Here is a 12,794-nt window from a genome sequence, read left to right as displayed (position 1 = left end):
ACTGGAGTTTTAAGTAGTCCTGTCAGCCTCTCAGTGAGAGCATGGGTGAAAGAGTCCAGAGATGCAGGGAGAGTCTTTCTACGAAACCATCCCGACTCATATTAACAGCTCCACAAGCAATCAGCGTTGACGAGTTCCCCTGCCTGCTTTTTTCCTCTCAAGTCCATAGCAGAAGTGTCTTGAACACTTGAAGGGCCGTGCTCCTGTTCCACGGCGTAGATTCCTGTAAGATCGTTTCATTTTACTTTCATCATGGATGTATTGTAATTTCAACAGTTTATCTGAGAGGGTGCTACAACCTTTCGGGGATAACTTTAACATAGGGTCTCAGTGAGGCTCCTTTTTGTATCTAGGAATCAAGAGTTAATAGCTCTTGAGGGTGATTATTGAACAGGGGGGTTTATAATCATGTTTGTTATGTGATTCTGTCTGCTGCTGTGTAGTATTGCTTCGGCTCATGGCTATTTTGGAACATAACGGCCTATGTCTAGTGAAGCAGGCTTTACGGTTAAGCGCACTTTTGCATGGACTGCTCGGTTTTCCTTGTGACTTCATTTCCGTATTCCTAACCGCGTGGCGACAGAGAAATCCTGGTCCGCTGGTGTCTGGTTGTCTGGAGGCGGTAGTGTCCCAGTTATGGAGGATTCTTGGAGACGGATGTCTCTGATTCAGACTCTACTTCTTGCGAAGAATATGAATTGGCCCGGGTGATACATGCCCATCAGTTATGTTCCAAATGCCATTTTAGAGTGCTCTGTACCTCGGGATCGGGGAATCGGGTGCCCACTGAGCCATCCGTCTCTGGGGATTCTATTTCTCACGAGACGAGTTCCCTACCATCAACTCTTGCTACGCATGCAGGTAACCCAAATGCTACTTATCCTTTCTAGGGAGTGTGGCCTGTTGCCACCGGAGGTTATGACACGGTTCCACATGGCCATATCTTTGGCGCTGGCGCATCTGCACCTCCCGGGAGTGTGCTTACGATATTGTCCGTGTTTCGTTAACCGGGGCTCGTCAGGCGTGGGATCGCCTGGTCCAGTTCAGCCTTCCGGGGGAGCGACTGCCCTGAAGCCTCAGGGGGTCAACCTTCGGGGCCGGTATTTCCTTTTGTACCGGCGGAGGTATATTGCGCCTTTCGTTATAGACTGGCGCGCCTTGGTGTCCTACTAAGGCATGTTTTTGGTGTTGCTGCAGGATCCCACTCTTAATGGGTCTGGGGATTCTCAGTCTTACTCTTCGACTGGCTTGCATACATAGACATAAGGGGATGAAGTAATCTTCTTATAGTCTTTGTTATTTGTGTATCCTTTTCCAGTTCTGAGCTTGGAAGTCTCGGACCCCTGTTGGCCTGGTCCTATGGGTCTGTCCGTTCTTTCTGGGCGATAACCTACGGGTTGCTTTATCTCTTATTTTCATCCGGGTTAGGATGATTTTTATATGGTCTAAAGCTCAAGTTGTGGTGTGATGTGATGTTTCCTTTGGGAACTTTCCTCTCTGGAATTGATACTTGCGATTTTGTGGTCGCACTGTTTACAAAAGTCTGTCTGACTGTTCTTTATCCCTCCATCATCGGGGGAGACTCTATGTGGCCTTGACAGTGCTGGGGCCCTTGGTTTCAGGCTGGTCCTGACTGGGTACAAATCCTTCTGTCTTTGAGGCCTAGTTCAGACACGTGGCACCTTTTTATGTCCGGTTGGTCCGGTGAGGGCGCCTAGTGATCACAATATGATTTGTGGGGTTGTCTTGTTTTATTTTACAAGCTTCAACTAGCATCCTGAGAGGACTTGAGGGTCCGTGGTTGCTTAGGGCCATGGGGGATTAGTTCAGTCCTCATTCGCTTTTCAATCTAGTGGACTGGGACTCCATTGAGATCCGCAGTGACATGCTCAGTCGTTTCCGAATTTTTCGGGAACTAGAGTGTTCCTTCCCGTTGTGGTTTGAAGGCTTGGAGGATTCCTTCATACCGCCGTTCTTACGGTTTTGCCTTTCATGGTCTCTTTGGAAGTGTTCTTTTAGGACTTGTTCCTTTTAGAGGTTCTCTTCCTTTGGGTCGAGACTTTCTGGACTTCGGCTGGTTTTTCTGGCAGCTTTGGCCGCTTAATTAGGAAGTGAGGGCTGTGAGGCTCTGTCTTCCTTCGGGAGTTAGTCATCTCTATATCAGAGGTGATAGGAGGTGTTGTCTCTTTTTCCAAGCTTTTTGCTTAGGGGATGTTTTTCTGCCTGGGTTCGGGATGCTTTGCATTCTTCTCCCTTGGGTGTGGTCCTCTGGAAAATTAATCTGAAGGGATTATGGAGACTAGCCTTAAATTCTACTCTCTTTAGGGTAACTCTGTTCTCATTTTCATTTCCCTTAGTGCTGCCCTTGTGTCCTTTGGGCTCTAGAGAAATTGAGTGACTTTGACGCGGCCTAGTACCTTGCTGGGGGGGATGTTAACCTCCGGCTAAGGGTGTTCTCTTCCCTTTGGGCTGGGAGTTACGAGTGAGTCCTGTACCCGTTCTCTGGGTTTCCCGGTTCTCATCCCCTGTGAGGTCTGATTGCTTTAGACGGGGTATCTTGTGTTCCTGAGGGTGTCGTTCGTTCTAGGACAATTCTGGGTCCCGGGTCCGGAGTTCTTGTCTTGGATCCTTCTTAGATGTCTGGACACTTATGATCCGGTGGACTGGTTCGGGACGACCCAGTTTTTTTCAGGGACCCTATGTTGGGATATAGGGGCTAGCTCATTGGGCTTGCAAGCAGGTAGGCCACAGTTCACATCTACCTTCAGGTACTGGTTATAAACTTTAAGGCCTGACTTGTCCTTCGGACGGAGTGTGGTATTCTATGGGGAGTTTTTTTTCTCTGTTGGGTCAACAGTGGTGTCTGGATGATTTTTCATTCGGTCCATGTTTTGATCATACTATGGCTTCATGTCTTGTGGACATGTACGCTGTCAGTATATACCAGGGTTATAATACAATTTATTTGTTATTATTCTTTAAAACAAACCCCCAATTAAAATGTATATACGAAACAATTGAAATTAATAATTATTCCTAAATTCTTCAGATTAGTTAAATTTATAAACACATTGAAATATATTTATATAGAAAAGAGACTAGATTATGAATCGACTATACCCGTATATGCTGTTATAATATCCTTTACAAAGATCATAAAAGGTATACCCTTAAAATTAACTTTACTCACAATAAGCCCATTAAAATACTACAATAAAATACCAGAATCTTCAGTTATTAACCAATAACTCTAGTTCAATGCCCAATATGGATTACCAACTTACTATGCTTAATTAATAACTACCATGGATTTAATCACAATAACCAGTTTATGTACAGTTCTGAAAGAGTTCACTATAATGACTGACTAAATCTGGAGTGCAAAACTCTGTCTAGCAGATCAATTATTTAACACTGAATATGACTGGTTCTAATTTACACAGGGCTATGGATATAACTTAAAATACAAAATATGTTCTTTAAATTACTAGCTGCAATTTAACTATAGCCTTAGAATTCCTTTGTTTAAAATATTAAAAATATAGAACAGTCATACGTCACCACATCAACCAATTGAGTGTCTCAGCTTTCTCCGATAAGTCCAATTTCACCTCATAAATTAAGAGGTATTTTTGCAAGATGGATGAAAGTTAGACCCAGATTTGCTTTATAGAGACTGGATTACAAGGCAACAGTTTGTCAGTCAAAATTCAGCAGCCAAGCCCCTTTTCTTTTCTCTTGCATGAGGTTATATCACGTGATATACCCCACCCTTTTTATTCTAATCATTGGTGAATATGGGATACGCTGCACGGAAGCTTGTCTGTGATAGGCCCCTTGAGCTGAACATCTCTTGGTTATTTGGGAGACGCTTGCCTGAGTAGCCATTTTTGATACCATCTTTGAACTATAGGTGGCAGCAGACACCCAGAAATACAGTCTCATTATCAATACTGCTATAGTAAATCCGGTTTACTATGTATCTTTTAATTTTATATTTAATATACTCTAATTTCTTGTATTAATAAACTTATCTGGTCAACATATATATCCCATTTGATATAATCTAGCATGTATTATAGAGACTAAACATGAATATTCCACCTATAATATTTCTACAAATATATATATATATATATATATATACATATATATATATATATATATATATATATATATATATATATATATAGACTTCCTATACATTCAGATACCAGTTCTATGCATAAACTTAAATCTATACAATATAGCTATCTGATGTATACTTCCATACAATTATACTTATAATATTTTAATAGATGTATTTAAAGTTATCTTTCCCAGTTATATAAATATTTAGTGCATAACCATATGATATGACTTAGGTCACACCATGCAGGCAATCCTGTATCAGCATCTATTAGCCCAATCTGGAGCCCATTCTGTCCCTTAGATGTCTGGAAGATTGAAAAACAAAAATATGTTATATATTTTAAAATGGGATTATTACAATTGTTATTTAATCTATTACAAATCTGAATTGCATTTCCCAGATCCATATATATATATATATATATATATATGTTATTTGAGTATTTTAAAAAGATTTGAAAATTATAGACAAATCATTTATATGACTTTCTAGGTATACATTAATTTATCTAAGAACTATGTAGATAATTTGTTATAAAAAGTACATAGGTTTAGATATTTTGAAATCTTGATTCTTAGGCTTTCAACTTCTCATTTGTCTGTAGGTAACTTGCGTTCAGATTCTTTGTGTATCTGAGGTTCAGGGGCAATTAACAGGCCTGTGCTAATTACTATACGGTCAGAATTTTGTTTGCTTATCTGACTTTATGTACTGAATGTCGTCTCCAACATCCCAGGATGCATCCTGGCCTGGGTAACCATCAGGCCCCATGTCTACCCCTGGGGTCTTTCTGTCCCCCTGTCTATCAGACATGTCTGTCGCTTGGGCTGGTCTGGTGTTGGAGCAGGATCTGAGATCTGTTGCTCTGCTATTTTGTCCTCTGAGAATTTGAGGTACAGTAAGCCTTCTTGAGGTTTCTCCTTTCTCCACATTCAAGATTTGTGGGAAGGACTGGCGGCTCTTAGATAACCTGCGATGTTATCCACTGGTTAGTGGATATTTAGCAATCTGAAGGATCCTATCTTCAGCTGCTTTCTATTTGCCCTGCAAGTATTTAAGTTTTAGAGTCATTTTTAGATTACTGCAGCGTGCAGTGTTTTTGCGTCAGACCTATCTGAGCTTGTTGCACGAGGTTTCGTTCTGAATATTTCGGTATTCTGAGATACCTTTTTGCGACTTGGGAACTTTCGTCTTCAGTTGCTTTCTAGAGTGCGGTTGCACTGTGTTAGGGGAAGAGCTTCTCTCTGTTTCAGACTCCCAGCCTTATTCTGTGGTTTCTGTATTTCTGGGGTCTGGGCGTTGCCTCCCCTTGTTTCTATGAGACTGGTTGGGTCTCTGTTAGCCTGACCCGGTTTCTCAGGTTTTTGCTCTGTGTTTTTATGTAGGACTCGTTGTGCCGTTTTTAGGGTTTTTTTTCTGGAGTTCCTTATGCTAGCTAGCTGGAAGCTAGCTCAGCATATTAATGCACTGTTACTACTCTGCACTGTAGCAAACCGAGGGTTGCAAGTTCGATCCCCGGCGCGAGGTCTACTCAGCCTTTCCTCCTTTCGAGGTTGATAAAATGAGCAGTGCCTTGAGTCCCTTAAGGGGGATTAGCCGCGCTTTACAAGTACAATCTTGTTTTCTCTGTGCCTTTTCTTCTTTGTGGAAGAATACAGTAGTTTGTTCCCTTTCTTTAGTAAGGGGTGTGTTGTTTGGAGACCGACTGCTGGGCGACGGTGTATCTTGGAGGCTGTTGACTCAGTTGAGTCTAGTTCCTGCGGTCTCTAGCAAGGATGTGGGTTATCTGCGGGTCAGTGTCCTTGGGCTTTTTCTGTTTTTCAAAGTTGTTCTCGGCTTCAGACAAAGCGGGATTTTGTTGGGTAGTGGTTTTCAGACCTGGTGCCCTCAGAATTGGCCGCCTCTTGTACCCTCCTGTTTTTGCATTCAGTGTCCTCTATAGCTTGGCTATTGTTTTCCCAAAAGTAATGAATGCAGCTGTGGACTCTTTCCATTTATGAAGAAAAACTTAAATTATGCTTACCTGAAAATTTTCTTTTCTTCAGATGGAAAGAGTCCACAGCTCCCCACCCATATTTTTCTGTGGGGCGTCTGTTATTTTTGTTCTTCTGGCACCTTTTCACCCTGATATTTCTTCTACTGTCCCTTGTTCCACCGGCAGAATAACTGGGGGATGAGGGTAGTGGGAGGAGTATTTAAGCCTTTGGCTGGGGTGTCTTTGCCTCCTCCTGGTGGCCAGGTTCTGAATTCCCAAAAGTAATGAATGCAGCTGTGGACTCTTTCCATCTGAAGAAAAGAAAATTATCAGGTAAGCATAATTTAAGTTTTTTTTTATATCCCTTTAAGATTGGAATATATGTAAACTGTACAGAATGTGAAGTATACAACCTGTCTTTCTTTCTTTCTCTTTCATAGAATCTTCTCCTGTCATCTCCTGACGATGACGCAGTCTTAAAAGTTATTGACTTTGGGTTTGCCAGATTGCGTCCCCCGGGGTCCCGGCCGCTGCACACTCCATGTTTTACTCTGCACTACGCAGCGCCAGAGTTACTCTCTCATCAGGGTTACGATGAATCATGTGACCTGTGGAGCCTCGGTGTCATTCTAGTGAGTGCTTAGCGGTCTCTCTATACAGTAACGCAAGTGGATTTCAATGTATTTGTTTCTAACTACATTTCTTATTCCTTTCCGTGCCTTCTTAGTGGTCCTGTCTTGTACACAGTTTTTCCTCTTTCATTTTTAAAGGGACAGTTTACTGTAAAAAAAAGTCCCTTAATGTTTCCAATGACTTATACCAGCTACAGAGTATAAAATGTATCAGAAATTGCTTCTTTAAGTTTATTTTAGTATATGAAATAGCTGTTTTTTGTTCGTTGACACCACAACCCATTAAAATGGCTTGAGCTTGCAGGGAAATCAGATCTCCTTATTTTATACCTTTCTGTACACACTATGGGGCCTATCTATCAAGCTCCGAATGGAGCTTGATGGCCTGTGTTTCTGGTGAGTCTTCAGACTCGCCAGAAACAGCAGTTATGAAGCAGTGGTCTAAAGACCGCTGCTACATAACCCTGTCTGCCTGCTCTGAGCAGGCGGACAGGAATCGCTGCAATTCAACCCGATCGAGTACGATTGGGTTGATTGACACCTCCCTGCTGGCGACCCATTGGCCGCGAGCCTTCAGGGGGCGGCATTGCACCAGCAGCTCTTGTGAGCTGCTGGTGCAATGCTGAATACAGAGAGCGTATTGCTCTCCGCATTCAGCGAGGTCTTGCGGACCTGATCCACACTGTCGGATCAGGTCCGCAAGACCTTTCATAAATAGAGGCCAATGTTTCTGTTTATTATCTCTGTCTGTATACTAAAGCCCAATTCTTAAAGAGAACAATTGAAAATTAACATTTTATTGCTTATCTCTTCTACTAGGAGTGTAATGTTTATGGCTGGCTATGTTTACACAGCTTCTCTATAGCCAATACTTAAAGGGACAGTAAAGTCCAAATTAAACTTTCATGATTCAGATAGGACATGTCATTTTAAACAACTTTCCAATTTACTTTTGTCATTAAATCTGCTTTGTTCTTTTGGTATTCTTAGTTGAAAGCTAAAGCTAGGTAGACCCATATGCTAATTTCTAAGCCCTTGAAGACTGCCTTTTATCTGAATGCATTTTGACTGTTTTTTCACAGCTAGAGGGCGTTAGTTCATATGTGCCATATAGATAACATTGGGCTCACGTCCATGGAGTTATTTATGAGTCAGCTCTGATTGGCTAAAATGCAAGTTTGTCAAAAGAACTGAGATAATGGGGCAGCCTGCAGAGGCTTAGATACATGATAATCACAGAGGTAAAAAGTATATTAATAAAACCATGTTTGTTATGCAAAACTGGGAAATGAGTAATAAAGGGATTATCTATCTTTTAAACAATAAAACAATTGGAGTAGACTGTCCCTTTAAGCCCTAGAAAGCCCTACAGTTTGATAGCCCGTTGTCTGCTCTTTCAAATTGTGCCTGTATTGTGGGTGTAAAGTTAAAGCACAATAAAAAAAACAAAACACACGTTTTAACACAATTACACTTAAATTAGTCTATTAAAGCCAAGAGACTTCCATGAACCCTTGTTATAAAACCTATAAGCCCCTCATCGAAATAAAGCCCTATATAGGTTTTAACTGCCAAGTGATCACTGTGTGTGAATAATTGTGCATTTATTTAACTAGCCCTTATTTGCTGATCAAAGTTATCTAAATATAGACAAAGGCCCTTATTCATATAAGGATAACCCCTTCTTCTTTTGATTAATGTGTTTTCCAAAAATAAACACACACACACAATTGTTTGCAGACTTTTTTTTATTAAAATGTTAATATATTTCTTTTGTAAGGTAGTGAGAGTCCACAAGTCCATTATTCCCTGTATTCAACTCCTAGCCACTAGGAGCAGGTAAAGATTTTCCAAAACTCCAAGAGTATTCCGTCCCTCCCGCCTCACTGATATGCCAATCTAATCTTTGCCTCTCAGGAGGTGGGTGAAGGATTAAGGTGCTCCAGATTTTTTGTCGAGAGAGGTCCTCAGACCGATTTGAGGACCATTATCCCCCGTTCCAGAAAGAAAGAGGGGATATTGGAGTATTAGGTAATAACACACAGTCACAAGCTTGCCATAGGGTTGCAGGGACTGGTCCCCTAGCCTTATCCTGTTGGGTTGTCAAGATACTCCTTACAGTAATCCTCTGCTGTGACATATACAGCACTGGATGGGCTTTTCTACTGGGCACTGTGATGCTACGGAGGTAAGCCACTAGAATGGGTGCAGTCAAGGTAAGTAGTAAATTTACTATGTGCACTCTTTCAGCCTACAGGCTATTAGTATGTACACTTTTTCACTTGCACATCATAGTCAGGGGGCAAGGTTTATATATTTGCACCACAATGTACTACTAGGGACCTTACATAAATGGAGTTATGTGGGTGTATATGGAGTCTCTGGGAGTCTAATGGTAGTCCATATTATCTAATATTATGCTTTTTATTCTCTGCTAATTCATTCTGAGATATTGGTGTTTTGTATAGTTCACTGTGATTGCCACTTTAAGACCATCGCATTTTTCACAGTGCTCACTGCTTACTTTCACTGAGCATGTTAGAGAAGCTACTGACTGTCTCATAACACAGTTTTCAGCTTCTCTCTGCATGGATTATATGAGAAGCATATGGCAGCACTTGGGTTAAGTGCTTTGCACGCTTTTTTCCGCTCCTGATGTACAGTGAGCTGTGAGCTGTCTTCTCAGAATGGAGCTCCTGTGTGGTGGTCGTTAATATCTGATCCACATGGAGGGGGTAAGATCTCTAAAAATTCCAAGAGTTTTGAACATATTTTTATTAATTTGACAAATCGTCTTTACTTGATTTTCATTAGACTTCTATAAGGGGTTTCATAGAGTCCCTTATTTCCTTAGTCTCTGTCATTTTGGTCTAATTACATAGTGCTCTGTAATTGATCCCTAGCGATACTTCAATGGGCAGAGAACAATTGCTGCATCACTTCTGCAATTCACATTCTATGTGTGAACAACTGTGAAGCATATTATCTGTTGTCAATCCATTTATCCAGGGGAATGGTCTCTTCATTCAGATGTTTTCAATCAGATAGCCCAGAGATGGGGCCTTCCAGAGACCTTATAGCTTTTCGATTAAACAACAAGCTTCCCAGATACTTTGCAAGGTCCAGGGATCTTCAAATGAAGCTTGTAGATGCTCTAGCAATTTCTCGGTCTTTTTATCTGGCATATAGTTTTCCTCCTACTGTTCTTCTAATAGTTATAGCTCGAAAAAAGTAGGAGCTTTCATTAGTAATTCTTATAACGCCAGCTTGGCCTCACAGAGCTTGGTTTGTGGACATGTTTCAAATGTCAAGTTATCCTCTATGGCCTCTCCCTCTTTGCCACAACCTTCTGTCTCAAGGTCCATTTTATCATCAAGATCTAGAGTTCTTTCTTGGTGTGAAAACTACAATTTTATTTGGCATTCGTTCAGAATTTTTAAAATTGTAAATTTTTTGAAAGAGGGTTCAGACAAGGGTTTGTCTGTAATCTCTGCTCTTTCTGTTTTGATAAACTTTTTGATGTAAAGAGTTTTTTTTTCAAGCTTTAGGCAGATTAAGACCTGTTATAAAGCCAATATCTCCTCTTTAGAACCTTAATTTGGCTCTAAGAGCTTTGCAATCTTCTCTGTTTGAACCTATGCATGCTCTTGATATTCAGCTTATGTCATCTAAAGTTTTGTTTCTCTTAACTATTTCTTCAGGTAGAAGAGTATCTGAGCTATTGGCCCACTTGTGGGATCCTCCTTATCTAGTTTTCCATCAAGATAAGGCAGTTCTTTAGAAATAAATTATATTTTTTACCAAAGGTAGTTTCTTCAAAGAACATTTAGTAGGGAAATTGTAGTTCTTTATTTTTGTCCCAATCCTCAAAAAAGGAAAGACTTTTACATAATTTGGATGAATTTCATGCTCTTAGGTTTTATCTTCAAGCTACTAAGGAATTTAGACAGTCTTCTAGTCTGTTTGTTTATTTCTCAATTCCACGGAAGATCAGAAGGCTTCTATTGTTACTTTAGCTTAGTGGTTAAAGTTTTTGATCCATAAGGCTTAATTGCTATCGGGAAAGCCTCCTCCAAATCGTATTACTGCTCATTTTTTCCCAGATCAGTTTCTACTTCAGGGCTTTTAAAAAGAAGGCATCAGTAGAACAAATTTGCTAAGTGGAAGCATGGTCATCCCTACATAGTTTAACTAAATTCTACCACTTTGATGTTTTTGCTTCTTCAAAAGCTGCTTTTGGTAGCAAAGTCCTACAGGCAGCAGTGTCTGGTAATTAGGTGCCGCATAGTTGCCAATAGTCCCTGGATTTTTTGTCCCTGGAAATGTCCCTCCAGGAAATTTTGAGGGCTACAGCTAAACTGGAGCATGTGTGACACAAGTTAATGGTGAGGAGGTACAGGTGAGGCTGTTGGTATAGCAATTACTCTGCTTGATTACTCAGAGCAGGTCTAGGCAGAAACTCCTTGCTGCACCTCCTCTGAGTGATCAATGTTTAAACTGCCACAAATCAAAAGAAAAAACACTTGCAAACAGCTTCTCCACACTAGTTGAATTTTTCTATGTTGGCGCTGTATATAATCTAATTCCTCTGCAGCTTCTCCACACTAGGTAAGGAGCTGTGCTGATTTGTTGTAAAATATTGGGGGATTTCATGGCTACTACTGTAGATAATTTATTATTTGCATTTTTTAGTCTAACTGAAATCTTCATATTTTAGCACTCTGTATCATCTGCAGCTCACTGATTTTTAGCATGAGTTTTAAACATACACCAGTTTCTACACACAGTGCAAAAATATGAAAATTGTTGTCAGACTAAATAATACAAAAATCCATTTGCACCCAACAGCTCACCCAGTCCGGTGCTGTGCATAACCACACAGTAAGATCAGCTGCACTGAGTGTTTGCTTTGTCTCTCTTCCTGTTTTTAGTAATTTGACATACTGCAGCCTAGCGCCTCCCCTGCACCTCTGCCCTCAGAGTGTCATTAGTGTAATATATAGGGAAGTGATGATAATATATAAGAGCTGGACAGTTAAAAATGATTTATTAGGAGATGGTTTATGTCTCATCATAACTTTCCTGCACGAGAGCAAGAAAGCTTCTATTTTTATGGCCTTTTGAAAGAATTAATGGCTGTTAATAGTAAATGTTTTGTAAATATATGTGCACATGTATTAGTTTTGACTAGTGATGGAGTCTGTTTATTGGTACAAATTCTTAAGTACAGAAATTCTTTTTATTCTTTAACATTTTTAAAAGTCTGCTTTTGAATATTGATTTACCTAATGGGACATCTCTTCCTATGACGTCTCTTTTTAATGTGATGTCACTAAATATGAAAAATGACAACAAATGATGAATTTCAAAGTTGGCAGGATTGTGCTTTCTATGGTTGTGAGATGTCTATTTGCAATACCGTTCTGTCTATATATATATATATATATATATATATATATATATATATATATATATATATATATATATATATATATATATACTCCTACTGGAATATTGTTGTTGTTATAATTGAATGGGTTCACATATTATTTGTCTGCCTAGAATGTGTTCCAGAGACTGGTATTGGTGCTGCAATCTGTATAATAAGTTATGGATAAATCTAAATTATACTATTAATATCAATTGGGTGTGTTTTGAACTGAGTGGGTCATCAATAATCTGGTACCCTGTTTGGTTGCTCAGCTGCAAAGTGTCCCTGGAATTTTTTTTAAATGTTTGCAACTATGGTTCCAGTGTTCCGTCTAAATTTGCTCCCCCGTCAAGTTTTGCTACCTCAATGAGCACATGCTCAGAATTACATAATCGCACTCTATGTTTTAAAAAAAAATGGGTGGAATGCGATTACATAATTAAAAGCATGCGCACATGGTTAGGTAGAAAATTTCGACGGGCAGCAAACTTATCCTCACATTCATTCTTAAAGTGACGTCCATTTCAACAGTGTTTTTTCCTTATAGAATCACACAACATTTTTGACTGCTCATGTGCACTGTACTCACCACTTCTTAGTTACAGCTCCATATGTCATCCCATG

At 40.0% G+C, this 12,794-nt stretch overlaps 1 protein-coding gene across 1 annotated transcript in view; it reads left to right on the top strand.

The window, feature by feature from the left end:
* Positions 1-12,794, top strand: part of LOC128665860 (ribosomal protein S6 kinase alpha-5) — a 141,020-nt gene that overhangs the window by 103,761 nt on the left and 24,465 nt on the right. The window contains exon 14 of the mRNA XM_053720096.1: positions 6,548-6,739. Coding sequence (XP_053576071.1) covers positions 6,548-6,739 — 192 coding nt within the window. The remainder of the gene's footprint in view (positions 1-6,547; positions 6,740-12,794) is intronic.

Source organism: Bombina bombina, chromosome 7 (genome assembly GCF_027579735.1).
Source record: "Bombina bombina isolate aBomBom1 chromosome 7, aBomBom1.pri, whole genome shotgun sequence".
NCBI lineage: Eukaryota > Metazoa > Chordata > Amphibia > Anura > Bombinatoridae > Bombina > Bombina bombina.
The sequence above is the reverse complement of the archived record's forward strand: the minus strand, read 5'-3'. Positions and strand labels throughout refer to the sequence as shown.